Source organism: Hyperolius riggenbachi, chromosome 3 (genome assembly GCF_040937935.1).
Source record: "Hyperolius riggenbachi isolate aHypRig1 chromosome 3, aHypRig1.pri, whole genome shotgun sequence".
Taxonomy (NCBI): Eukaryota; Metazoa; Chordata; class Amphibia; order Anura; family Hyperoliidae; genus Hyperolius; species Hyperolius riggenbachi.
In genome coordinates this window covers 238,589,370-238,614,048 of record NC_090648.1, presented here as the reverse complement: position 1 = coordinate 238,614,048, position 24,679 = coordinate 238,589,370, and the positions used below count along the sequence as shown (strand labels likewise).

General features: G+C 44.2%; 1 protein-coding gene across 3 annotated transcripts in view; it reads left to right on the top strand.

Moving 5' to 3' along the window:
• CHCHD3 (coiled-coil-helix-coiled-coil-helix domain containing 3) overlaps positions 1-24,679 on the top strand; it is a 278,284-nt gene that overhangs the window by 130,085 nt on the left and 123,520 nt on the right. For 2 of the 3 annotated variants that reach the window (XM_068272640.1, XM_068272641.1), the window contains exons 5-6: positions 11,442-11,456; positions 19,174-19,257. In XM_068272640.1, coding sequence (XP_068128741.1) covers positions 11,442-11,456; positions 19,174-19,257 — 99 coding nt within the window. The remainder of the gene's footprint in view (positions 1-11,441; positions 11,457-19,173; positions 19,258-24,679) is intronic. The other variant, XM_068272642.1, reaches the window with a different exon arrangement.

Sequence of the window (24,679 nt, the reverse complement as noted above, 5' to 3'; positions counted from 1 at the left end):
TAACAGAGCCATGGTCCCGTCTACGAGATCATCAGCTCCAGTAGAAACAAGTTGCTGTATTTTCTCCTCATAGGTCGAAGATCGGGGACACAGCGGCATGGAGCTGGGGGAAAGAAGAAGATGCATGTTCATCAAAATATAAGACCTCTGCTGAAAATAAGCCCTAGCACATCTTTTGGTACAAAAATTAATAAAAGACAATGTCTTCTTTTCCGAGAACCCAGTACTTCCATGCTTTTTGATCTTGAAATGCAGAGAGTTTTTTTATTCAAATGTATTGGAGTGTTTCTAAGAGTTTTTATTTTAACCCTTGGCATTGTTAACCCTTAAAGAGAACCCGAGGTGTGTTTGAAGAATGTTATCTGAATACAGAGGCTGGATCTGCCTATACAGGCCTGCCTCTGTTGCTATCCCAAACCCCACTAAGGTCCCCCTGCACTCTGCAATCCCTCATAAATCACAGCCACGCTGTGAGGCTGTGTTTACATCTGTAGTGTCAGTCTCAGCTGCTCCCCCGCCTCCTGCAGAGCTCCGGTCCCTGCCCCCGTCCCTTCCCTCCAATCAGCAGGGAGGGAAGGGATGCAGGCGGGGACTGGAGTTCTGCAGGAGGCGGGGAGAGCAGCAGACTGACACTATAGAGATAAACACAGCCAGCTCTGACAAGCTGTTTGTCAGCAACGTGGCTGTGATTTATGAGGAATTGCAGAGTGCAGGGGGACCTTAGGGGGGTTTGGGATAGCAACAGAGGCTGGGCTGTATAGGCAGATCCAGCCTCTGTATGCAGATAATATTCTTCAAACCCACCTCGGGTTCTCTTTAAATGTATCCAGTTTGTCAGTTTCCACCTTTTTTTTACTATATGGAAATCTTGTATATATAGCAGCAAGACTGGTAAATTCCATTACCCATATGCATCGTACATCACCCTCACCTCCCAGTTATCTGAGAACAGTGTCGCATAACATGGGGAACATGCTGCTCCCATGGCCTCTGTTGTCCATCAAATGTTACTGGATTACATCTTGTGTGGTAAGGCATGTAGATCTCCACATATGAGGATGAGATCATTCATGTGTTACAGTGTATAGGCAGTTAACAGCATTATTGTAAAGCTGCTTTCCAGATGTCTATCATTTCTATTGTTGACACATTAAGAGGTTGTTTGTTATCGATTGGTAACGTTAACTGCTTTGAGCATATTTTGCAAATTAATATCTAGCGTTTAATAGGCTATGCATTTTCCAGGGTTTGGGGAGTTTAGCATTGATAATGATTCTTATGGATATATGGGTGTGAGACGAGAAAAGATTGGCACTAGATGACTGGGTAGACCATTGAGGGTATGCGTTGCAGTACTGTGTCTCCAGACCAAACAGAGTTAATTGTGAAAAAGAAAGCAAAATAGAGTGCGGGCACCAGCAGGCATGAAATGCACGGCGCCTTTATTCTATCCTCAATATATGACAGCGGTTGCATAGTGTATGGCCTAACAGCCTGTTTTGCAGGATACTCTGCTTCGTCAGAGGCAAAAACATATTGTTCATTCAAAATGCCGATCACCATTGTGGATCGTTTATTTATTGTTCCCCTGAGCTGTCATTTGCGTTAAATAATTTTTAAACTACATCTGTTCATCGTCCATTTGGAATGACTTTTACTCTCCTTGGCGTTTGTGATATTCACTGCATGTTACTGAAAAGATTTACACCTCTATTGAAATCTGAATAAGTGAGAAGAATGCAGTGTTTGAGAAAGCCTCACAGGAAACAGTTGCAGCTATCTTGGCTTCTGATCTGAGAAACACTGGGCATCAGTTTCCACTTCCTTTCTGAAGGTAGAACACCGCTGTAATCACAGCCACTTTTTTCACTAAATGCGTGTTGCTGTTTTTAAAGCTGAAAATCACTTTATCACCTCTTTGCTTGATGAATGTATCAATAGACAAATTCTTCTCTGTGTCTATGCAAGTGCCATCTTGATAGATGGGCCTCTCTCATCAAAACCTGTAATCTGATTTATGTAAGGCTCTGCACATGGTAAATCACATTGCAGAAGAGAAGTTGCATGGGATGTGCTCTTTGCACTCTTGAGTACCAACGCTAAAGGGCTTAACTTTATTTACAGAGCTAAAGCAAAAGGTTAACATCTGCTGAGCTTTGATGGCACTCCTAGCTGTTTGGTATTGTTTTGCTGATTTGAAGCACTATTTTATATCAGAAATATACTGTACTTGCCTGTTTTTTTTTTTTTTTTTTCTTCTGCATGTGATCATAGTTCTATGAAGATTTGTCCCTCCATTTCTGACCAAAAGATATGTTGAAAGCCATAAAACTGTACAAAGTTTGTAATAGACTGAAATTTAAAGCCTGGAAGTTTCAAGCACTTATGCATTGTCTATACTGCACTACACTGGTGGCACCATAGTATGGCAGCCTCAGCTTTCGGACATTTTCCCCCCTTAGGCCCCATTTACACTTAATTAGTTGGTATGCGTTAGTACGAGTTGATACATCTTTTTTCCATAGCAATTCATCTGCCTTGGGCCTCGATTCTGCACTTCATCCCCTCGATACTTCCTCGAAAGTATCAGCAACAGGGAGGCAGTTAAACGGGTAAATTATCCCTTAGTGCCATGGCCGCATCCTGGAACGCATGCGGGTACAGTTTCACTTTTCTCCTTTTTCCATTTTTACTTGTTGTAAACAGTCACTCTGACCAATCAGTTTGTATGCTTAGAAAGCAGGTTATGAAGGACTTTATATGCATTTGGTTTGTTATATTTGCTTGGTGGCGACTAGGATCAATACACTTTTGACAAAATATTCAGACCCCCCCCCTTTTTTTTTAACTTTATGGTTTCACAATAACCTGGCTAAATAATGTATTATCTGTGTAAGGGAAGATTACTATAAGGGCAGGTTTCTCTAGCTCCAACTTTCCATTTCTGAGAGAGCATGCCAATTACGCATCCGAATCCCAGTAACAGTGCAATGCATGGCTATGGAGATTCAGCTGCATTGTCCGGAATTCTGAAGCACTGCTTCAGAACATTTTAATGCGCAAGAATTGAGATGCAGCCTTTTGATTTCAATAGGCTGAGATTCTGGATCTGTGTTCATGCGTATGAAATCTGACAGTCCCAGCCCTAGTGGAAATGGCCCTTAGACTTAAAGCATAACTGCACTTATGCACATACATACAGTTTTCGTCTTAGCCCAGAAAGTCCATTAAAAAAGAAATTGGATGCATTTCCTATTATTTCCAGATACAGAGGGCTAACCATTGTGGCTTATTGCTTGTACTCTGGAAGTTGTAAATAATAGTGAACAGTCTACCTCAATAGCCTAAGTAGTAGACAGTATGTAGGGCTAATGATGGCAGTAGAACACCCTCAATGACTGGGTAAAGCTCTCAAAAGCCCACCTCCTGTCTACCCCCTACTCTTTTTGTTTGGACAGATGGCATCCACAGCTTAATTCACAGTGTAGATTGAAGAGGCACTAGACCACGGTGGCCCGATCTCTGTATCTGGACAGTCCAGGTAGAACGATTAAGAATGTATTTTTCACTTTAGATGAACAGATTACTCAAGCAGCTCGGGATGACCCAAAACCACTAGGAAAGTATAGGGGACTAAAAGAGACAGAAAAGCCCTCCTACTAAAAAGCAATGCTAAAGGTGTGTACACACTTGAAAGATTAATGAAAGATCTTAGACCAATTTTACTACCTTCCATGTAGTATGAGAGCCATACTCTACACAGTCTATTCTATTGAGCTGAACTGTCTGTTAAACAAGCTGTGTATGAGATCTGCAGATATCATAGACCAGTGGTGCCCAACCTTTTTTGGCCCGAGGGCCGAACTTTAAATCAAGAAAAATCTCGAGGGCCGGAACACATACATACAAATTTTCGATGTAAAACTTTAAACGTTTTTCTAGTAACAGTTAACATGGTGTTGGAAATGGAAAGAAAACGACAATATAAGAATTGTTGTACTCACCATTTGATGCACATTTTCTTAATGAGAAGTTTGCGGCTGTTTTTCAGAAACCAATTTCTGGATATTCGGCTCCAAATTTGTAACATTTATTCTTAATACAGAATGAAGATGATCATCTGTGATGCGAGAACGTGAGCCAGTTTCTGTGTGGGGCTGCCCGCTCTGTGTGGTGCTGAGGGGGCTGTCTGCTCTGTGTGGGGCTGAGGGGGCTGTCAGCTCTGTGTGGGGCTGAGGGGGCTGCCCTGTCTGTGTGGGGCTGAGTGGGCTGCCCTGTCTGTGTGGGGTTGAGGAGGCTGCCCCGTCTGTGTGGGGCTCAGGAGGCTGCCCCGTCTGTGTGTGGCTGAGGAGGCTGCCCTGTCTGTGTGGGGCTGAGGGGGCTGCCCTGTCTGTGTGGGGCTGAGTGGGCTGCCCTGTCTGTGTGGGGCTGAGTGGGCTGCCCTGTCTGTGTGGGGCTGAGTGGGCTGCCCTGTCTGTGTGGGGCTGAGTGGGCTGCCCTGTCTGTGTGGGGCTGAGTGGGCTGCCCTGTCTGTGTGGGGCTGAGTGGGCTGCCCTGTCTGTGTGGGGCTGAGGAGGCTGCCCTGTCTGTGTGGGGCTGAGGAGGCTGCCCTGTCTGTGTGGGGCTGAGGAGGCTGCCCTGTCTGTGTGGGGCTGAGGAGGCTGCCCTGTCTGTGTGGGGCTGAGGAGGCTGCCCTGTCTGTGTGGGGCTGTGTGGGGCTGACCTGTCTGTGTGGGGCTGAGTGGGCTGACCTGTCTGTGTGGGGCTGAGGAGGCTGCCCTGTCTGTGTGGGGCTGACCTGTCTGTGTGGGCCTGACCTGTCTGTGTGGGCCTGAGTGGGCGGCCCTGTCTGTGTGGGGCTGAGGAGGCTGCCCTGTCTGTGTGGGGCTGACCTGTCTGTGTGGGGCTCTGTGTGGGGCTGAGGCGGCTGCCCGAGGAGGAGAGGATCGGGTGGTATTGCGTAGTAAAGTATCGGCGTAGTCCCGCGCATACTTGAGAATGTGCTGGTATTCAGCCCCGGGTAGCGCTGGGATAGTTAGAAAGCCTCGCTCATTGGTTAGTGCAGGAACCTTCCTCCAATAGGAATCAGCCTAATTCCTATTGGAGGAAGGTTCCTGCACTAACCAATGAGCGAGGCTTTCTAACTATCCCAGCGCTACCCGGTGCTGAATACCAGCGTGTATGCGCAGGACTACGCCGATACTTTACTACGCAATACCACCCGATCCTCTACCCCTCCGCGGGCAGCCTCCTCAGTCTCCCCCAGCCTCCCCCTCCGCAGGACACCGCCGCGCGGGCCACAGAAACTGGCCTTGCGGGCCACACATGGCCCGCGGGCCGTAGGTTGGGCACAGCTGTCATAGACTATGAATGCATTTTGCAGAAACGGATCTTTTGCAGGAACAGATCTTTTGCAGATACTGATCATTTGAATGTGTGCAGCATCTTGCAAAGATTTTGATCTGATGGGAGTTCAGCTCAATAGAATAAACTGTGTAGAGTATGGCTCTCATACTACATGGAAGGTGGTAAAAATGGTCTAAGATCTTTCATTAATCTTTTAAGTGTGTACACACCAATAGGCTTCTTGCACACTGCAAGCGATTCCGATTCCGCTTTTTAATCAGTTTTTTACCTCCGATTCAGATTCCGATTTGCAGTGTGCAAGGAGCAAACTGCAAATCTGAATCGGAATCGGAAGTAAAAACAGATTAAAAAGCGGAATCTGAATCTGAATCGCTTGCAGTGTGCAAGAGGCCTTAGTGTGATCTGCCTTCTTAAAACAGAAGGTATTTGCGATAATTCAGCTTTAAGTGAACATCTTCTGTTACCCACAATGTACTGCTACTGAATATGCAAATTATCTCTTTATGCCCCTGAAGCCAGGCATACATCCAGAACCGCTGGTGTATAGCAAGCCTATAGCTTGAAACTTTACAGAGCCACATCAACCCCACATGCAGACAGCCCGTTTCTGACTTTTGGTCCTCCTCCATGCACTATGGGATAGGGCTTGGACCAGTACAACCAAGTACCCAAGCAACTATACACCAGCAGTTCTGGATGCAAGCCTGGCTTCAGGGGCATACAGAGATAATTTGCATATTCAGTAGTGGTGCATTACGGGTAACGACATTTGTTCACTTAAAGCTGAATTATCGTGAATACCTTCTGTTTTAAGAAAACAAAACACATTAAGCATCACTTTAGGGGACAAAGGGATACATGTACTTTTGTGCATTTATACAGTTTTAGCTAAATTTTTGTTTTGCAACAGACCCGACTATCTTTAGAGGATTTTGTTGCAGTACTGCCTGTCAAGAACCGGCCCGCGGCACGCCTGCGTATACGGTTCCCGACTGCGGGTTTGACCAGATTAAGCGGGGAACAGCCTTATTTAAGCTACAAACAAGGCTGGAACCCCTCAAACACTTACCACTGCCACCACTAGCGTTGCTAGACACGTTCACTCAGCTATCGTGTGCTCAATACGCAATCTGCGTTTTCGTATTTGGGTCAGCTCTGCGCTTAGGCCAAATACGAGAGCGCCACACACACACACACCGTTGCAATCTTACACTATAGTGACGCAAAACCACTAACAGTCGTTCCGAACGATACTGTTAGCTACTCGCACTGGCGTTTCGTACGTTGGGTCAGCTGCGCGCTTTGGCCAACGTATGACAAACGCCCCCACACACAATGCAATTACAATTTCATATGGTAGTGTTGCTCAAGCATACAATTAGGCACGGACTTATACACAGCTATACTGCAGTCTCTTCTAGGCTATGAGTGTTAGTTTAGTACAGCAGAAGTCAAGCTTATTAAATAATGATTTAATATTCCATAAAAACATAGAACAATGCAGAACTTAATATATACAAAAGATTACAAAAAGACAAAGTAAAAATGTTACAAGATAAGTTACAAAAATAAGAGGTTACAAAGATAACACACAAAGCGATTTTGCTTACCAAAATAAACGGGGAAATAAACGTACCAGCATATCGATCTGGCGTTGTTGCGGGGGGTACGCACTTCTGGTCAGGAACCAGGTTAGTTCTAGCCGTGTGAGCTACCTCCAAGAACTACAAGTTGTGGCTATCCTAGCTGCGGTTTTATACTATGAAATATGCCTGGAGGCTGCAACTTCCTTTGGGAGGGGAGGAACTAGTTTTTAATTAAATCTCAGACATAAATGGGATTTCCAGAGATCCAAGTTACAGGTGACAACCCCATTGTTGACAGTATTTCCTAGCTGATCAAAGATAAGGATGTAGTTTGCACCTCCACCAATAATTCAATTTCCACAGGTAGGAAATGGTATCAAAAGGACTTCACCCCTTCAATAATTTCCAGTAGGCTGTCAAAATACATTTCAAACATTCAGGTGTCAGCTTCCCCCTTTCCTCAAGACTCTAGCAGGCTTGCCTTATCTAATGGGACAATGGCTGACACCAGACTCAAAAGCCATGCCGACCAGCCTATTCTTCCTCAATTGGCAGCTAATTAGCAGTCGACACAGTTTCCCCTGCTGGACAATGGGGCAGAGGTAATGGACATCTACATACAGAATTACATTAGACTTCCGTTTACTCTGGCCAGGTGACCAATTACTCCCCAGCGCAATACACATCTGAGGTTTTACCCAGTAGACAGAAAAAGGACAGAAATATGTTCTGTTATTATCCTTACCATTATCAGCACCCCAATATATCACCACACTGCCTTCCATGGTTCTGGAGAAGTGGCAAGAAATAAAGCACTTGCATCAGGTAAAGAATTCAGTGCATCCGTTGCTAAGATTTTTTGTTACTACAAATGTTCAGAGATTTTGGAACTACTGTATAATCAAAGCAGTTTCAAATTGTTTAAAAGATGTTGGCAACAGATGAATCTCACTCCTTTCACACATGGTTTTGTCCCTTACGCTTCTCCATTATCACAGTAGAAAATTAAAAATGTAATATTACTACAGACTAATTGTACTGTTATATAAAAACAAAAGCATGTCTAACTGGCAATAACTGTTACAGTATCTGCTATTAAATTCATTGTGTACTTGTACTTTGTACACTTTTTTAAGGCAGATAATAAACTTTTATGTCTAAAAGATGGATAAGGCAGAAGCTAATCAGCACTTCAACCTAATATTTTCCAAACTCTTTGCCTTTTCTTGTAACGTGTAATATATCTCCATTGCTTTCTGAAGTGGAATAGCCATCATTCAACTATAGACCATCAAGTGTTTGAAGTAATATAAGTATGTAATTGAACCTGCAGAGACACCTATTGGACCTTTCCTGTTGAATCTTCATTGAACAGCAGCACTAATCCATTCTGAATTGTGGCAGCCACATATACTTTCCTTTTACTCTCCTATTTGTCCAACTGTGAATTTAAATTGAATTTTATATATGTAGAACTTGAACTCTGTTTTTTCTGAGCCACACACGTAATGCTTGCAATCTCCTGCTAGGATGGCATATTCCTTGATTTAGTGTTTTTTCCTCTCCTGTCTTGAAATGAAATCCCATTTGTCCTCCCATGTTTCTCTTTTTTCCCTAAATAAATATCACAGATTTTTATTGTACACTTGTACTGAGCGTCTTTGGCCTTTCTTGTGAAGCCCTTGGTAATCTTTGCTTTGTTGTGTATTGTTCTCTGTGTTGGTTCTTGTAAGTCCTGAAGTTGAAGGTCACAATCTAACAGCTGCTTCTTTCCGACCTTTCATGATCTCGACCTTCTCTTCTTGTGTATCAGTCAAGTCAGTCATATGTTCTTTATGTTCCCTGACCTTTGTTTCTTTCAGTTCAAATAGAGTACTGCAGAAGACTTTTGGACATGATCAAATCAAAGTGTCAAAGGATTATTGTATTATAAAAGCTAGAAGATTGAAAGTACTGTTTCAGAGAATTGTTTAAAATGTCTCTGCTTTACTGCTGATCATTTAGTTCATTAGCATGTAATATATTTGATAGTCATTGGTAAATTATGGTGCACTGTGTTGTCAGCACAGAGTTATATCTCCGAGTAATTATTGCATGTTAAAATAAATTGTGGAGTCTTATCCCATTATTTTTTTCAGAATTCAGAATGCTCATGGGAATGCTTTCTGTTTACTGTTTGGTAATTGTGTTTTGAGAAGTGTTCACGTTAAGGCTTTAAAAACGGAGTATAGTGTTGTAAACTACATAATCAATGGTTACCCATGGCAACAACTGCATGTCTGAATTTCCAGCAGTTCCATGAACTTGGAGCAGTTGCAAGTGAAAATGGGAGTGAAATTATCTAAATTTCTGAACATCCCTGCACATCTCTGTTGGTCATGGAAGCCATCTGTGTTAAAGAGCCCATAGGAAGGTCTGAAACGTCAATCCAATGAGCATGACTTCTAATCTCTGATGGGAGATGTTAGCTGGCACATGTTAGTTAAATCTCAACTGGCTGGTGCTTGTGATTGCAGCATAAATGCTGGGATCAAGGCTATTGAAATCTGTATCATGTAAGAAATAGGAGAATGTAAACACAACTTGGATTTCAACAGACATTCCAGAAGTGGTAAAAAATAGATTACAAATTACCGTATTTTTCGCCGTATAAGACGCTCCGGCATATAAGACGCACCCAGATTTAGAGGGCAAACATCAGGAAAAAAAGAAAAAAACTAAACCTAGGTGTGTCTATGATGCAGGGGTGTCTTAAGGACTTTTTACCTCCCCCTTTCCAGTTACATTACATACTATTACACCACATATGGGGACAGTGTTATGTGCTGTGTCCCCCTGTGCCTGCTGTGTCCCCCTGTGCCTGCTGTGTCCCCCTGTGCCTGCTGTGTCCCCCTGTGCCTGCTGTGTCCCCCTGTGCCTGCCGTGTCCCCCTGTTCTGCCTGCAGCCCCCTGTGCCAGTGTCCCCCGTCCCCCTGTTGTGGCAGTGTCCCCCTGTTGTGGCTGTGTCCCCTATTGTGCCAGTGTCCCCTGTGGCAGTGTCCCCTATTGTGCCAGTGTCCCCTGTGGCAGTGTCCCCCTGTTGTGGCAGTGTCCCCCTGTTGTTGCAGTGTCCCCTATTGTGCCAATGTCCCCTGTGGCAGTGTCCCCTATTGTGCCAGTGTCCCCTGTGGCAGCGTCCCCCTGTTGTGCCAGTGTCCCCCTGTTGTGCCACTGTCCCCCTGTTGTGGCAGTGTCCCCCTGTTGTAGCAGTGTCCCCTGTGGTAGCGTCCCCTGTGCCTGTGGCCCCGTTGTCCGTGTGTCCTCCAGTGCCGGTGTCCCCCTGTGCAGGTAGTGTGAGTACACATGCATTACCTGCTCCTGCGGCCGCGCTCCTGGCTCCCCGATCCTCTTCTTCCATCTACCGCTGCCCGCTGCTACCCTCGCCGAACATCGCTGGCCGGTCTTAGCCGCATGGATACGCTATCAGCACACCACGTGCCGGGGTCACGCATGCCGCCGAACAACGCTGGCCGGTCCTAATTATCCGCGCAGGGATACGCTATCAGCGTGCGCCGGGTCACACATGCGTATGCGTGACCCCGGCGCACGTGGTGTGCTGATAGTGTATCCCTGCGCGGCTAATTAGGACCGGCCAGCGTTCGGCGGCATGCGTGACCCCGGCACGTGGTGTGCTGATAGCGTATCCCCGCGGCTAATTAAGACCGGCCAACGATGTTCGGCGGGGGCAGCAGCGGGCAGCGGTAGATGGAAGAAGAGGTTCGGGGAGCCAGGATTGGAGCCAGGAGCGCGGCGGCAGGAGCAGGTAATGTATATAATGCTTCCCTGCGCACCTCTGCATCCCGAAATCCGTACCTTCGCCGCATAAGACGCACCCACTTTTCCCCCAACATTTTGGGGAAGAAAAAGTGCGTCTTATACGGCGAAAAATACGGTATATACAATAATATACAATAATTTGGCATTTTTTACTGTATAAAAAAATACAAGTTACCTTCCATGAATCCTTTTTTCCTACCTTAAATCCTTCTTTGCTACTAAACCCCATCTGAGTTCCCCCAATTACCAGTCTCCCAGCCTCTTCTCATGATGTAGTCTCCTCCATGCATTACTGCAGAAGGCAATGTAGATGTGCCAGTTCTGACAGGTGTAAACACGCTTTACTTGCATGCACTTTTGTCTGCATGAGATTGGTGGCTCTCTTACTTCTATATTATAATCAGGATTTTTATTTTTGCTAGACATTCATGTTGATTTTATATAGTGGACTAGGGAATTTGGTGGGAATCGTGTCACTAGGTAATACTGACTAGACATAATTTGCTGCAGTTGGATAGTGTGTTCATATAAACCTTTAATAGAGATCCTGATTTATATCTCTGATTGAAGGCTGCTTTGTATTTAACAAGAGCTGTTGAAATATCTTGTTCCCACCGTGAGTTTTCATTTTCCTTAACAAATGTTATTCCCTTTTCTTTTGCAATGCTACAGGAGTTAAACGTTCAAGTGAGTAAATTCTTTGTGTATTGACTTAAATGTTAAGCAATCATTCCTCTTTTTTATTTTTTTTAAATGAACTTATAGACCAATATTTCTTATGTCTGTTAAAGGTTTTGGAGTCCAATATAGTGTATAGGGATGGTCAGTAAGATGCAAATAATTCTGACTTACATGTATGTACTTTCTGGCAATATGGAATGGCCCAATTCCATGCTACGTACAGTTTAAATTACATTTACGTTTAAGTTGGAATTATATGCATCTCATTCACCTTGTCCAATACTTTGACTGTTGAGGTTATTGGATATAGCATCTTTCAAGCTGAACTAGGAGGCAGGTCAATGACAACCACAGTACATCTGTAGTTGTATATTCCATAAATCCTTTTACCGCTTTGTCCTTAGCCCGCTTATTTTCCCCATCTTTTATTTTGCCCAATAGATGTTATAATTTTAATCATATCTAGAAAACTTTTGATCTTGCTGATCTATAAACTGCCAATAGATATGTTATCAGTTAGAAGAAGCAGAAACTTTTGATCACTTGGGTGGTGAGTTGCCTGGCAGCTAAATTGTACTTCATTAACCAATGCAAAATCAACTTGCTGGAATCCGATTGAGATTCAGTGCTGTAACCAACACAGAGCAATGCAGGTGCTGTTTGTTTCTGTGAAACGCATGACCACTTGCGTTGCAGAGCAACATGATAGTGTTGTGCTAAATAAAAATGTTAACTTTGCCAAAAATCTTAACTTGCTTGTTTAGTTGACTTGGTTATATGAACAGAGCTGCAACTGTTGCAGCTTGGCTCAGCCTCCACATCCTCCTGTTCAGTCTTTAACATCAACTAAGAAGGGAACTTATACATGGGTAAAAACAAATTGATACCCTTAGGGACAATAGACCTGACTGGCGGCTTGTTTCACTGATGTCAAACACTTCTCTGCTACTGAGCAGAAAAGCATTTGGCATAATTTCTGTTGCATTTTGAGCCCCTAATACTGAATGCAAGCACAGCTGATGCTAGAAGCTACATGCAGTGTCTTTGGATTCGATCAACAGTGTTTGCGCAGTTGATGGTAAACTCATCAAGGTGGATGCTCCCATTCATCTCTGTGCGTCACGCAGTTTATCCCGGTGCTAAATGATGACAGACTCTGGCAGCCATCTGTCTGAACCAATTTATTGAACTGCAACGTTGCACCGTTTGATGCAGTGCAATGCTATGGGTCGTTGATCTACTACTGTTCCTGCCCCACCCCATGTTGACCTAGATTTTCTGTCCTGTCCGATCAATACTATAGATTTTTGGTCAAAAACGTTTGACATTTCATCAAAGTGACATTTTGGGGGAATTGACTCCCATCTGATTTGATCAGTGATCGAATCTGCCAGGAATAAAACTGAAAAAAACAATGGCCTCAATTCACTATGATCATGCTAGAGATAATAAAGCAAGAGAAAACTTACCTCCACACGTGAAAGAGTTATCTTACCTCTTCATTCCTTAAGTTACCTCTCCTGTAGTTAATTTACCTCCTCTGTAGTTAATTTACCTCCTCTGTAGTTAATTTACCTCCTCTGTAGTTATTTTCACATGCAGTTAATTAACAGCCTGTCTTTAACTCTGGAGTTATTTTAAGGATTGGAGAGTTAATTTAAAGACAGAAGAGTTCACTTTAGGCTTGCCTGAGGTAAAATGTTTCCTGAATACTACATGCCTTATCACCATGGTAACAACTCTAGAAGAGTTATTAAAGATAGAAGATAAGCTTAGTGAATTGAGGCCATTGTCTCTTATTCAATGCAGTTTTCTCCTAGGAGCTCATAGCCAGTTTAAGGCCTTGTTCACATTGCGTTGCGCTTTCGCCTGCGCTGAACGATTATTATTTTTTAATTGCGCTGCGTGTTATAAGCGCTTTTGTAAGCGCTTTAGCAGAGCAATTATTTAAATCACTTCCTGACATAAGTCAGGAAGCGATTACTTTGCCCCCGGAAATGAATAAATACAATTGTATTTATTCATGAAAGCGCTGAGGAAATCGCTATACAAAGCACTTTTACAAGTGCTTTGCGATTTCCCTATACTTTCCATTCAGTGAAAATCGCTCTGAAAATGGTACACACAGCGCTTTTATAATCGGCAAGCAAACGGAACACCCCAATGAGAACGATCTCATTGGAAAGCATAGTGTAGGCGCTTTTAGGGCGATTTGTACAAATCGCCTACATTTAAAAATTTCAAAAAACGATTCTAGTGTTAACGAGCCCTAAAAGAACTTTTCAGCACTTGGGAAAGTACCAAAATGTCAGTGAAAAAGTTCTGTTAGAGTAATTATGAGTATTTTCTTGATCGATAGTAGCTTAACCACTTGAGGACCGTGGGCTTTACCCCCCTTAAGGACCAGGCACTTTTTTTTCCATTCAGACCACTACAGCTTTCACGGTTTATTGCTCGCTCTTACAACCTACCACCTAAATGAATTTTGGCTCCTTTTCTTGTCACTAATAAAGCTTTCTTTTGGTGCTATTTGATTGCTGCTGCGATTTTTACTTTTTATTATATTCATCAAAAAAGACATAAATTTTGTCAAAGAAATGATTTTTTTTTAACTTTCTGTGCTGGTATTTTTCAAATAAAGTAAAATTTCTGTATACATGCAGAACGAAAAATGTGGAAAAACATGTTTTTGATTAAAAAAACCCCCATTCAGCCTATATTTATTGGTTTGGGTAAAAGTTATAGCGTTTACAAACTATGGTGCAAAAAGTGAATTTTCCCATTTTCCAGCATCTCTGACTTTTCTGACCACCTGACATGTTTCATGAGGGGCTAGAATTCCAGGATAGTATAAATACCCCCCAAATGACCCCATTTTGGAAAGAAGACATCCCAAAGTATTCACTGAAAGGCATAGTGAGTTCATAGAAGATATTATTTTTTGTCAAAAGTAAGCGGAAAATGACACTTTGTGACAAAAAAAAAAGTTTCCATTTCTTCTAACCTGCGACAAAAAAAATAAAAATCTGCCACGGACTCACCATGCCCCTCTCTGAATACCTTGAAGTGTCTACTTTCTAAAATGGGGTCATTTGTGGGGTGTGTTTACTGTCCTGACATTTTGGGGGGTGCTAAATTGTAAGCACCCCTGTAAAGCCTAAAGGTGCTCATTTGACTTTGGGCCCCTTAGCGCAGTTAGGCTGCAAAAAAGCGGAATACCTTTGGGTGTCTTCTTTCTAGAATGGGGTCATTTGTGGGGTTCCTATACTGCCCTGGCATTTTAGGGGCCCTAAACCGTGAGGAGTAGTCTTGAAACCAAATGTCGCAAAATGACCTGTGAAATCCTAAAGGTACTCATTGGACTTTGGGGCCCTTAGTGCACTTGGGGTGTAAAAACGTGCCACACGTGGTACCGCCGTACTCAAGAGAAGTAGTATAATGTGTTTTGGGGTGTATTTTTACACATACCCATGCTGGGTGGGAGAAATAGCTCTATAAATGACAATTGTTTGATTTTTTTTTTACACACAATTGTCCATTTACAGAGATATTTCTCCCACTCAGCATGGGTATGTGTAAAAATACACCCCAAAACACATTATACTACTTTTCCTGAGTACGGTGGTACCACATGTGTGACACTTTTTTGCAGCCTAGGTGCGCTAAGGGGCCCAACGTCCTATTCACAGGTCATTTTGAGGCATTTGTTTTCTAGACTACTACTCACGGTTTAGGGCCCCTAAAATGCCAGGGCAGTATAGGAACCCCACAAGTGACCCCATTTTAGAAAGAAGACACCCCAAGGTATTCCATTAGGTGTATGGCGAGTTCATAGAAGATTTTATTTTTTGTCACAAGTTAGTGAAAAATGACACTTTGTGAAAAAAAAACAATAAAAATCAATTTCCGCTAACTTTTGACAAAAAATAAAATCTTCTATGAACTTGTCATACACCTAACAGAATACCTTGGGATGTCTTTTTTTCTAAAATGGGGTCACTTGTGGGGTTCCTATACCGCCATGGCATTTTACGGGCCCAAAACTGTGAGTAGTCTGGAAACCAAATGTCTCAAAATGACTGTTCAGGGGTATAAGCATCTGCAAATTTTGATGACAGGTGGTCTATGAGGGGGCGAATTTTGTGGAACCGGTCATAAGCAGGGTGGCCTTTTAGATGACAGGTTGTATTGGGCCTGATCTGATGGATAGGAGTGCTAGGGGGGTGACAGGAGGTGATTAATGGGTGTCTCAGGGAGTGGTTAGAGGGGAAAATAGATGCAATCAATGCACTGGGGAGGTGATCGGAAGGGAGTCTGAGGGGGATCTGAGGGTTTGGCCGAGTGATCAGGAGCCCACACGGGGCAAATTAGGGCCTGATCTGATGGGTAGGTGTGCTAGGGGGGGGTGACAGGAGGTGATTGATGGGTGTCTCAAGGTGTGATTAGAGGGGGGAATAGATGCAAGCAATGCACTGGCGGGGTGATCAGGGCTGGGGTCTGAGGGCATTCTGAGGGTGTGGGCGGGTGATTGAGTGCCCTAGGGGCAGATAGGGGTCTAATCTGATAGGGAGCAGTGACAGTGGGTGTTTAGGGTAGAGAACAGATGTAAACACTGCACTTGGGAGGTGATCTGACGTCGGATCTGCGGGCGATCTATTGGTGTGGGTGGGTGATCAGATTGGCCGCAAGGGGCAGGTTAGGGGCTGATTGATGGGTGGCGGTGATTGATGGGTGATTGACAGGTGATCAGGGGGATAGATGCATACAGTACACAGGGGGGGGGGGGGGGTGATCAGGAGGGAGCAGGGGGCAGTTTAGGGAATAAAAAAAAAAGCGTTGACAGATAGTGACAGGGAGTGATTGATGGGTGATTAGGGGGGTGATTGGGTGCAAACAGTGGTCTGGGGGGTGAGCAGGGGGGGGTCTGAGGGGTGCTGTGGGCGATCAGGGTGCAGGGGGGGGGGGGTCAGTGTGCTTGGGTGCAGACTAGGGTGGCTGCAGCCTGCCCTGGTGGTCCCTCGGACACTGGGACCATCAGGGCAGGAGGCAGCCTGTATAATACACTCTGTATATATTACAAAGTGTATTATACACTTTGTATGCGGCGATCCGGGTGCTAGTAACCCGCCGGCGCTTCCGAACGGCCGGCGGGTTACAGCGCGAGGAGGGCGGAGCCAGTCACCGGCGGCCGATCGCGTCACGAATGACACGATCGCGCCGCCCATGCCCCTACAAGGACCGCCGCCTCTGGGCATGAGCTGGTCCTTGCGGCATCCACTTTCCGACCGCCCCTGTGCAGTGGGCGGTCGTTAAGTGGTTAAAAGGGGTTTAATTGATAAGTTATGAAGATATACCCTAGGAGAAAACTTAGGAGGAAAAGTGAATTGAATAAGGGCCAGTGTTTGTATGGGCACCTTTACTTGACTGTTACCTTTTGCCTTATTTTCCCTGGTTTGGTATATCCATACAGTTTTCACTATAGATAACTTCTATGTGTATTTTTTTTCCCATAAGATTCCCATTGTATTAAATTGATTTCCTTTAGTGTTCTGCTTATCTAGGTTTGCTGAATTAGGCTGGCAAGGTGCAGGGAACATCTACCTGCAGCCAAACTGCAGTAACCATTCCTTAAAGAAAACCTGAACTGAAAATTAAAAGTCAAAATAAGCATACACAAGTCATACTTACCTTCCATGTAGTCTACTCCTCAGTGTCTTTCCTCTGTCCCGCGTCCTGTTTGTTCACTGTGATCAAGGGAATTTTCCGTCCTCCATTTTGAAAATGGGCATTACCCATAACAGCTTTCTGGTCAGCACACAGTTAAACTGTAATATCGCCCACTTGAGCCATAGGGAAAGATGGACATTACCTGGTACATCAGTTTTCCTATCAGCTATAACTGACAGAAACTGATATTTTACTGACAGCAACTGATATATTTCAGATCTGACAAAATATTGTCAGAACTGGAAGGGATTATTGTCAGAAGAAAATGGTGAGCTTCTGAGAGGAACTGATGGCAAGGTAACTAATGTTCATTTGAAGTTACCTCATGTGTTTATTTTAAATATTTTTACTCAGTACAGGTTCTCTTTAACCTGCAAAGAATGCTTTGCTAGACCTAGCTGCTGGCTGCACATTAATTTTCTTGACTCCCCACTAGCCAAATCTAATACTCCCATGGTTACAATGGCTTGCAAAAGTATTCAGCCCCCGTGAAGTTTTCCACATTTTGTCTCATTACACCCACAAACATGAATCATTTTTATTGGAATTCCACTTGAAAGACCAATACAAAGTGGTGTACACGTGAGAAGTGGAACGAAAATCATACATGATTCCAAACGTTTCTTTACAAATAAATAACTGCAAATTGGGATGTGCGTCATTATTCAGCCCCCATTGGTCTGAGTGCAGTCAATTGCCATTAGACATTGCCTGATGAATGCTAATGACTAGAGTGCACCTGTGTGTAATCTAATGTTAGTACAAATACAGCTGCTCTGTGACAGCCTCAGAAAATTGATTCATGTTTCTGGCAGTAATGTGACAAAATGTGGAAAACTTCAAGGGGGCCGAATACTTTTGCAAGCCACTGTAAATAGGAGCATTGACTGACAGTGTCACATTGACTTTTATCTACTTGCTGTCTGAGCCATAAGAGTCTGTATCAGCCACCAATTGTGACTTTTTTGTTAGATAAAGAATAGGACTAACAAAGAATTCTGTGGATGCTAATACATTGTAATTTACAGGTTTTAAAATGTTCTCGTCTTTGAAAAAAACATTTCTATGATTTTTTAGAGTTTCAGAATTAACATATTTGTACCTATCCTTATTGTCTCTTTAAAGTGAACCTAAACCCATAACTTCCTCTCTGCTCTAAAAGACGAGCAACAACATAATAACCTTTAATGTAAAACATTTCTTTTGTACAGCTTACAGAACTTTTGCAATAAATCTGGAGTGTCTATGTCCTGGGTCCATGGGAGCACTGAAAGAGTTAACTTCCTGTGTTTACACATTTGCACACACCTCGACACAGATCAGACACTGGCACATTACTTGCACATAAAGGAGCATTAGGCAGGCTATGGATTTCTCTGTTTTTTACTTGTCTCTTGTGAAAGAGTTTAGTTCCGCTTTAAAGAGAGACAGAAGCGAGAATAAATCTCGCTTCAGATCTCAGAGTTAGCAGGGGCATGTGTGCCCCTGCTAAAACGCCGCTATAGCGCGGCTTAACGGGGGTCCCTTCACCCCCAAATCCCCCTCCGTAATGCGGGGGAGCGCTTCCTGGTTGGGGCAGGGCTAACCGCCGCAGCCCTGCCCCACGCGCGTCTGTCAGCGCGTATCTCTGCCTCTCCCCCGCCCCTCTCAGTCTTCCTTCACTGAGAGGGGCGGGGGAGAGGCGGCGATGCGCCGCTGACAGACGCGACTGGAGGCAGGGCTGCAGCCGTTAGCCCTGCCTCCAGGAGCGACCAAATGCACGACCAAGTCGTGCTGGGGTGGGTTTGGGGGTGAAGGGACGCCCTTTGTGCGGCGCGATAGCGGCGGTTTAGCAGGGCCACACGTGCCCCTGCTAACTTTGAGCTCTGAAGCGAGATTTATTCTCGCTTCAGAGTCTCTTTAAGTGTTATCTGGTTTTGGTGTTATGAAAATGTATGAGCGCACAATTGGATGGAGTGGTAAATATTTATTGCAATTATGTGTTCTTAATTTTTAGGCAAAAAAGTTGGAGGAAAAAGAGCGCGAACTTAAGAGGCAGGATGAATATTACAAGGAGCAGCTGGCCAGGCTGGAAGAGAGAGTAAGTTTGTCACTGAGTGAAATGTGTTTTCTATTAGTGCATGTGATAATTGGTGGACGTATAAGTCAGTGTAATCAAATGGAACATCATGCTCAATACCAGTATTTTTCAAAGACAGTATGTGAATATGTTATAAAAGTCAATGTAATGATCACGGTATCCTACTAATTTCATTCACTTCATGTTCTCCTGAGAGAAAGATAAAATTAAGTAATATGTTTTCTGAAATGGTTAGTGTACTTATAATTGAGTAGTGAATAATGCAGGGAGTTTGCTGTTGCTCTCAAAGCAAACCTGAATTGAAAAAAAACGTGTGATAATTAATTGTAGTAAAAGAGTAAATAGAATGTTTCTGCGGTCTCACATCATTATTTTATGTTTGAGGGCTGCAAATGTAATGTGAACTGACCAGCAGCCATGACAGTGTGTGGTAGAATCTGGTGCACTCAGCTTTTAGGGAAGCCATTTAAAGTTTTCAACACTATGGGCATGATACAATTTTTCTTCTAAGTTTTCTCCTACATGATATTTTCACAGCTTATCTATAAAATAGAAAATGAGTAGAGGTGTATACCGCTACACTCCGGCAAGAGACAGAGCTGGACCTTGGCGGCCTGAGCCAATACTGGAACTGGAAGACGGAAACAAGTAGGTCCGCTTCAATGTCTCTAAAGTTTTATTCAGGACTTATCCCATACAGGCAAACATGCACAATGCTGACATGTTTCGGACCTAGTGTGGTCCTTAATCATAGCAACATTACATAGCTGTGATACACAGTTTAAAGAGGAACTCCAGTGAAAATAATGTAATAAAAAAAAGTGCTTCATTTTTTACCATAATTATGTATAAATGATTTAGTCAGTGTTTGCTCATTATAAAATCTTTCCTCTCCCAGATTCACATTCTGACATGTTTTACATGGTGACATTGTTACTGTGGGCAAGTTATGTAGCAGTTTCTAGCTGTTTTGGCTGTTAGAGACAGCTGTAAACAGCTAATTCCTGTCTGTGAACATTGTTACATTGTGGCAGTTTGCCCAGAGTATCGCGGTGTTTAGAGCTTCTTGTGGGAGGAGTTTCAGCACAAAATCAGTCATACAGCGCCCCCTAAAGGTCTGTTTGTGAAAATCATTATATTTCTCATGTAAAAGGGGGTATCAGCTACTGATTGGGATAAAGTTCAATTCTAGGTTGGAGTTTCTCTTTAAGTAAGGTCCAGCTGGGAGGAGACCAGTCTGACCCACCCACAATAAGGAAAGGAGGGGAGGGACCAAACGATACCATATCCCATCTTGCCAAACTCCATAAAAACAAAATCACAAAGATATACATATACAAAGAAACTGTGTGTACATAGAGCTAACTTGCAAAATATAAAAATATAAAAACAACAAGTTGTCAGGAGTCTTAGAAGCAAAAACTATTAGCAGATACCACAATTCACAAAGACCATAAAGAATATAAGCAGTGTCCATATAAAACATGAAACCCGACGGGGTACGGGATAAGAAGATAGGGAGAGGGAAAGGAAGGAGGGGGGGGGGGGGGGGGGGGTGGAAGAAGGGAGGGAAGAAAAGAAAGGAAATTAATGTGTAATTAAGGCTAAATCCCATCTAGCATTCAAACCTGCCGGGGCTCTCGTTCCCATACGGTAGATCCATAGGGCTTCCCTTCTCTTAATTAGGGCATGTAGGTCACCCCCTCTCCTGGGCAGGAAAACCCTCTCAATGCCCTGAAACGAAAAAGATGACATGTCACCCCCATGTGTGGTACGAAAATGTTTGGCAACATTTGAAATGTTGGATGTAGACCAACCAGCCCCTAAATAGTGCTGAGCAATTCTTGCTCTAAGGGGTCTGGTAGTACATCCGACATATTGTTTAGAACACTGTGTGCATGTTACCAAATAAATTACATTTTTAGTGTTACAGTTAATAAAATGTTTAATGGGAAAACCCTGTCCATTAACTGTGGACTGTATGTCCCGGCCCTGTTTATGTACCCTGCAATAGTGGCACCTAGACACTCCACACCTATAAGACCCATGGGTGGACAACCAAGTGGACGGTCGAGAACTCGAAACAAATAAACTCGGAGAAAGTAAGCGTCCAAGGGTGGGTGCCCATCGACTGGCAAATCTGACGCCTCCCTTGAGGTAGGGCTGTAAGTCATAATCGCCCTCCAAAATTGGGAGGTATTTCCTAATAATCTGGATTATAGACTGATACTCTGTACTGAAAGTAGTGACAAAGACAGAACTGTCCCCAGAGGACCGCCCAGATACAGTGGAACGCATAAGATGGTCTCGGGGGATGGACCGAGCTCGTCGTTTAACCTTCTCGACCAACCACCTGGGATAGCCCCTTTCTCCTAAACGTACAGACACCCTTTCGAACTCCGCATCAAGCGCAGTATTGTCCGAGCAGTTCCGGCGGGCCCGGATAAATTCCCCCACCGGAATTGCACGGATCGTGTGCCTGGGATGGCAACTGCTAGCCCTGAGTGTTGAAATCCCAGCACATTGTTTCCTGAAAGTTTTGGTTGTGATCTCATGGGACACCAAATCACCCGTCAGTGTGACATCCAAATAGTCAATGGACAGAGGGTGCCAGGTGTAAGTAAACTGCAAATTGCAGCAATTTTCATTAAAGAGTAACTGTTAGCCCCAAAACTGAAAATTAAATCTCTCTTGCAATCTTTTATTTACTATTTAAATGAGCCAAAAAGGCATTGTAGAAGTTAAAAATCAATATAATTTTTTTTACTATGTATCCTTTTACCCCAGCTCCGGACGCAAAGCCGCATATCAGATACTGCTGAGCATGCATAGCATGCCTAGCTCTGCCCGACCCCCCTCCCCCCCCCCCAGGACCAGGTGCCGATATATGCTCACTCCAAACAGCTGACCGCTCTGACACGGAGAGAGAGCGGGAGCACTTCCAGCGCAGCCACCGCAGAGCAGCCGCCGCCGAGTCACATGTGAGAGATGCACCTGGAAGTGCTCCCGCTCTCTCTCCGTGTCAGAGCGGTCAGCTGTTTGGAGTGAGCATATATCGGCACCTGGTCCTGGGGGGGAGAGGGGGGTCGGGCAGAGCTAGGCATGCTATGCATGCTCAGCAGTATCTGATATGCGGCTTTGCGTCCGGAGCTGGGGTAAAAGGATACATAGTAAAAAAATTATATTGATTTTTAACTTCTACAATGCCTTTTTGGCTCATTTAAATAGTAAATAAAAGATTGCAAGAGAGATTTAATTTTCAGTTTTGGGGCTAACAGTTACTCTTTAAGGAAGTCCAAAAACACCTTGGCACCCTCCTGTCCCCCCTTCCACACAACCAAAAGATCGTCAATATACCTCCGGTACCACGCAATACACTCTAGTTGACGGCCGTCACCCCCAAAGATGTGGAACTCCTCCCACCATCCCACATAAAGGTTAGCTAAGGATGGTGAAAATTTAGCCCCCATGGAGGCTCCACACCTCTGGAGGTAAAAAAATGCAGTCAAACATGAAGTAATTGCGGGCCAGGAGGTATTCAACAGCAGCGCACAGGAAAATCCGGGTGTCTGAAGAGTAATCTGAGTATTTCTCAAGATGATATTGTAGGGCAGTCAGGGCCAAACGGTGTGGGATACAGGAATGTAAGGCTTTAACATCGATAGCAAGCCAACTATATTCCCTCTCCCATCTGACCGTCTCTAAGCTAGATGTTTGGTGTCCTTCAAGTAGCCAGGCAATCTTTTCACAAGAGGTTGCAGCATTGAATCCACCCAGTCGCTGAGGCACTCCCCCAGAGAACCTATGCCCGCAACTATCGGCCTGCCCTCCGGGGAGCGCCTGGCTTATGTATTTTGGGCAAATGGTGGAAAACGGGGACAGTGGGGTGAGGAACCCCCATATATTCAACGAGCTTGTGACTAAGGACCCCCAAACTCTCACCATATCTAAGAAGGCTAAATAGCTGTGTCTGAAAATCAAGAGTTGAGTTCCCTGACAAACGTACGTATGTAATTCCGTCATTAAGCTGTCTGTGAGCCTCTATCTGATAATCAGTTTTGTTTAAAATTACCACTGCCTCGCCCTTGTCAGCACTGCGTATAATGATATTATCTTTCGCCTGCAAACTCTTTAAGGCTGCACGTTCCATCCCAGTAAGGTTGCTGCGCCGTGTATCCTGTGAGGCACCAGCCAAATTAACTAGTTCTTTTTCTACCAAATCCTGGAACAACTCAACAGGAGGCGTTCTAGCAATTAAAGGGTTAAAGTCGGGATTCCTGATTTTAGCAGGGTGCACATCCGACAGAGAGACCAATCCAGAGCCCTCGGACATCAGAGAATCTAGTGTCCAATCAAAATGATGTGTGGGGGCATAAGAAAGACCCTTAGATAGAAGTGTGAATTCAGCTTGTGTAAGTGTAACATCAGAAAGGTTCACGACATTATTGACATCTGTAGGGCCAGAATGATTACCTATACGTTTGTTTTGATCCTGCCCTCCTCGTCTTCCTCCTCCCCACACATCATTTTGATGTATTTGATACTCTTCTTGATGTTAATAGATTCATTAGATCAGTTTTGCTGAAAAAGTTTTTTAAAGCTGACCTGCCCCTGGATGATGCTGGGCCTGTTCCATCTGGCGTGGATGCTATCTCTGACATTGGGACCTTTCAGGATGTTAGGGCTCGTTGGACACTAGATTCTCTGATGTCTGAGGGCTCTGGATTGGTCTCTCTGTCGGATGTGCACCCTGCTAAAATCAGGAATCCCGACTTTAACCCTTTAATTGCTAGAACGCCTCCTGTTGAGTTGTTCCAGGATTTGGTAGAAAAAGAACTAGTTAATTTGGCTGGTGGCTCACAGGATACACGGCGCAGCAACCTTACTGGGATGGAACGTGCAGCCTTAAAGAGTTTGCAGGCGAAAGATAATATCGTTATACGCAGTGCTGACAAGGGCGGGGCAGTGGTAATTTTAAACAAAACTGATTATCAGATAGAGGCTCACAAGGGCGGGGCAGTGGTAATTTTAAACAAAACTGATTATCAGATAGAGGCTCACAGACAGCTTAATGATGGAATTACATACGTACGTTTGTCAGGGAACCCAACTCTTGATTTTCAGACACAGCTATTTAGCCTTCTTAGATATGGTGAGAGTTAGGGGGTCCTTAGTCACAAGCTTGTTGAATATCTGGGGGTTCCTCACCCCACTGTCCCCGTTTTCCACCATTTGCCCAAAATACATAAGCCAGGCGCTCCCCCGGAGGGCAGGCCGATAGTTGTGGGCATAGGTTCTCTGGGGGAGCGCCTCAGCGACTTGGTGGATTCAATGCTGCAACCTCTTGTGAAAAGATTACCTGGCTACTTGAAGGACACCAAACATTTATTATCTAGCTTAGAGACGGTCAGATGGGAGAGGG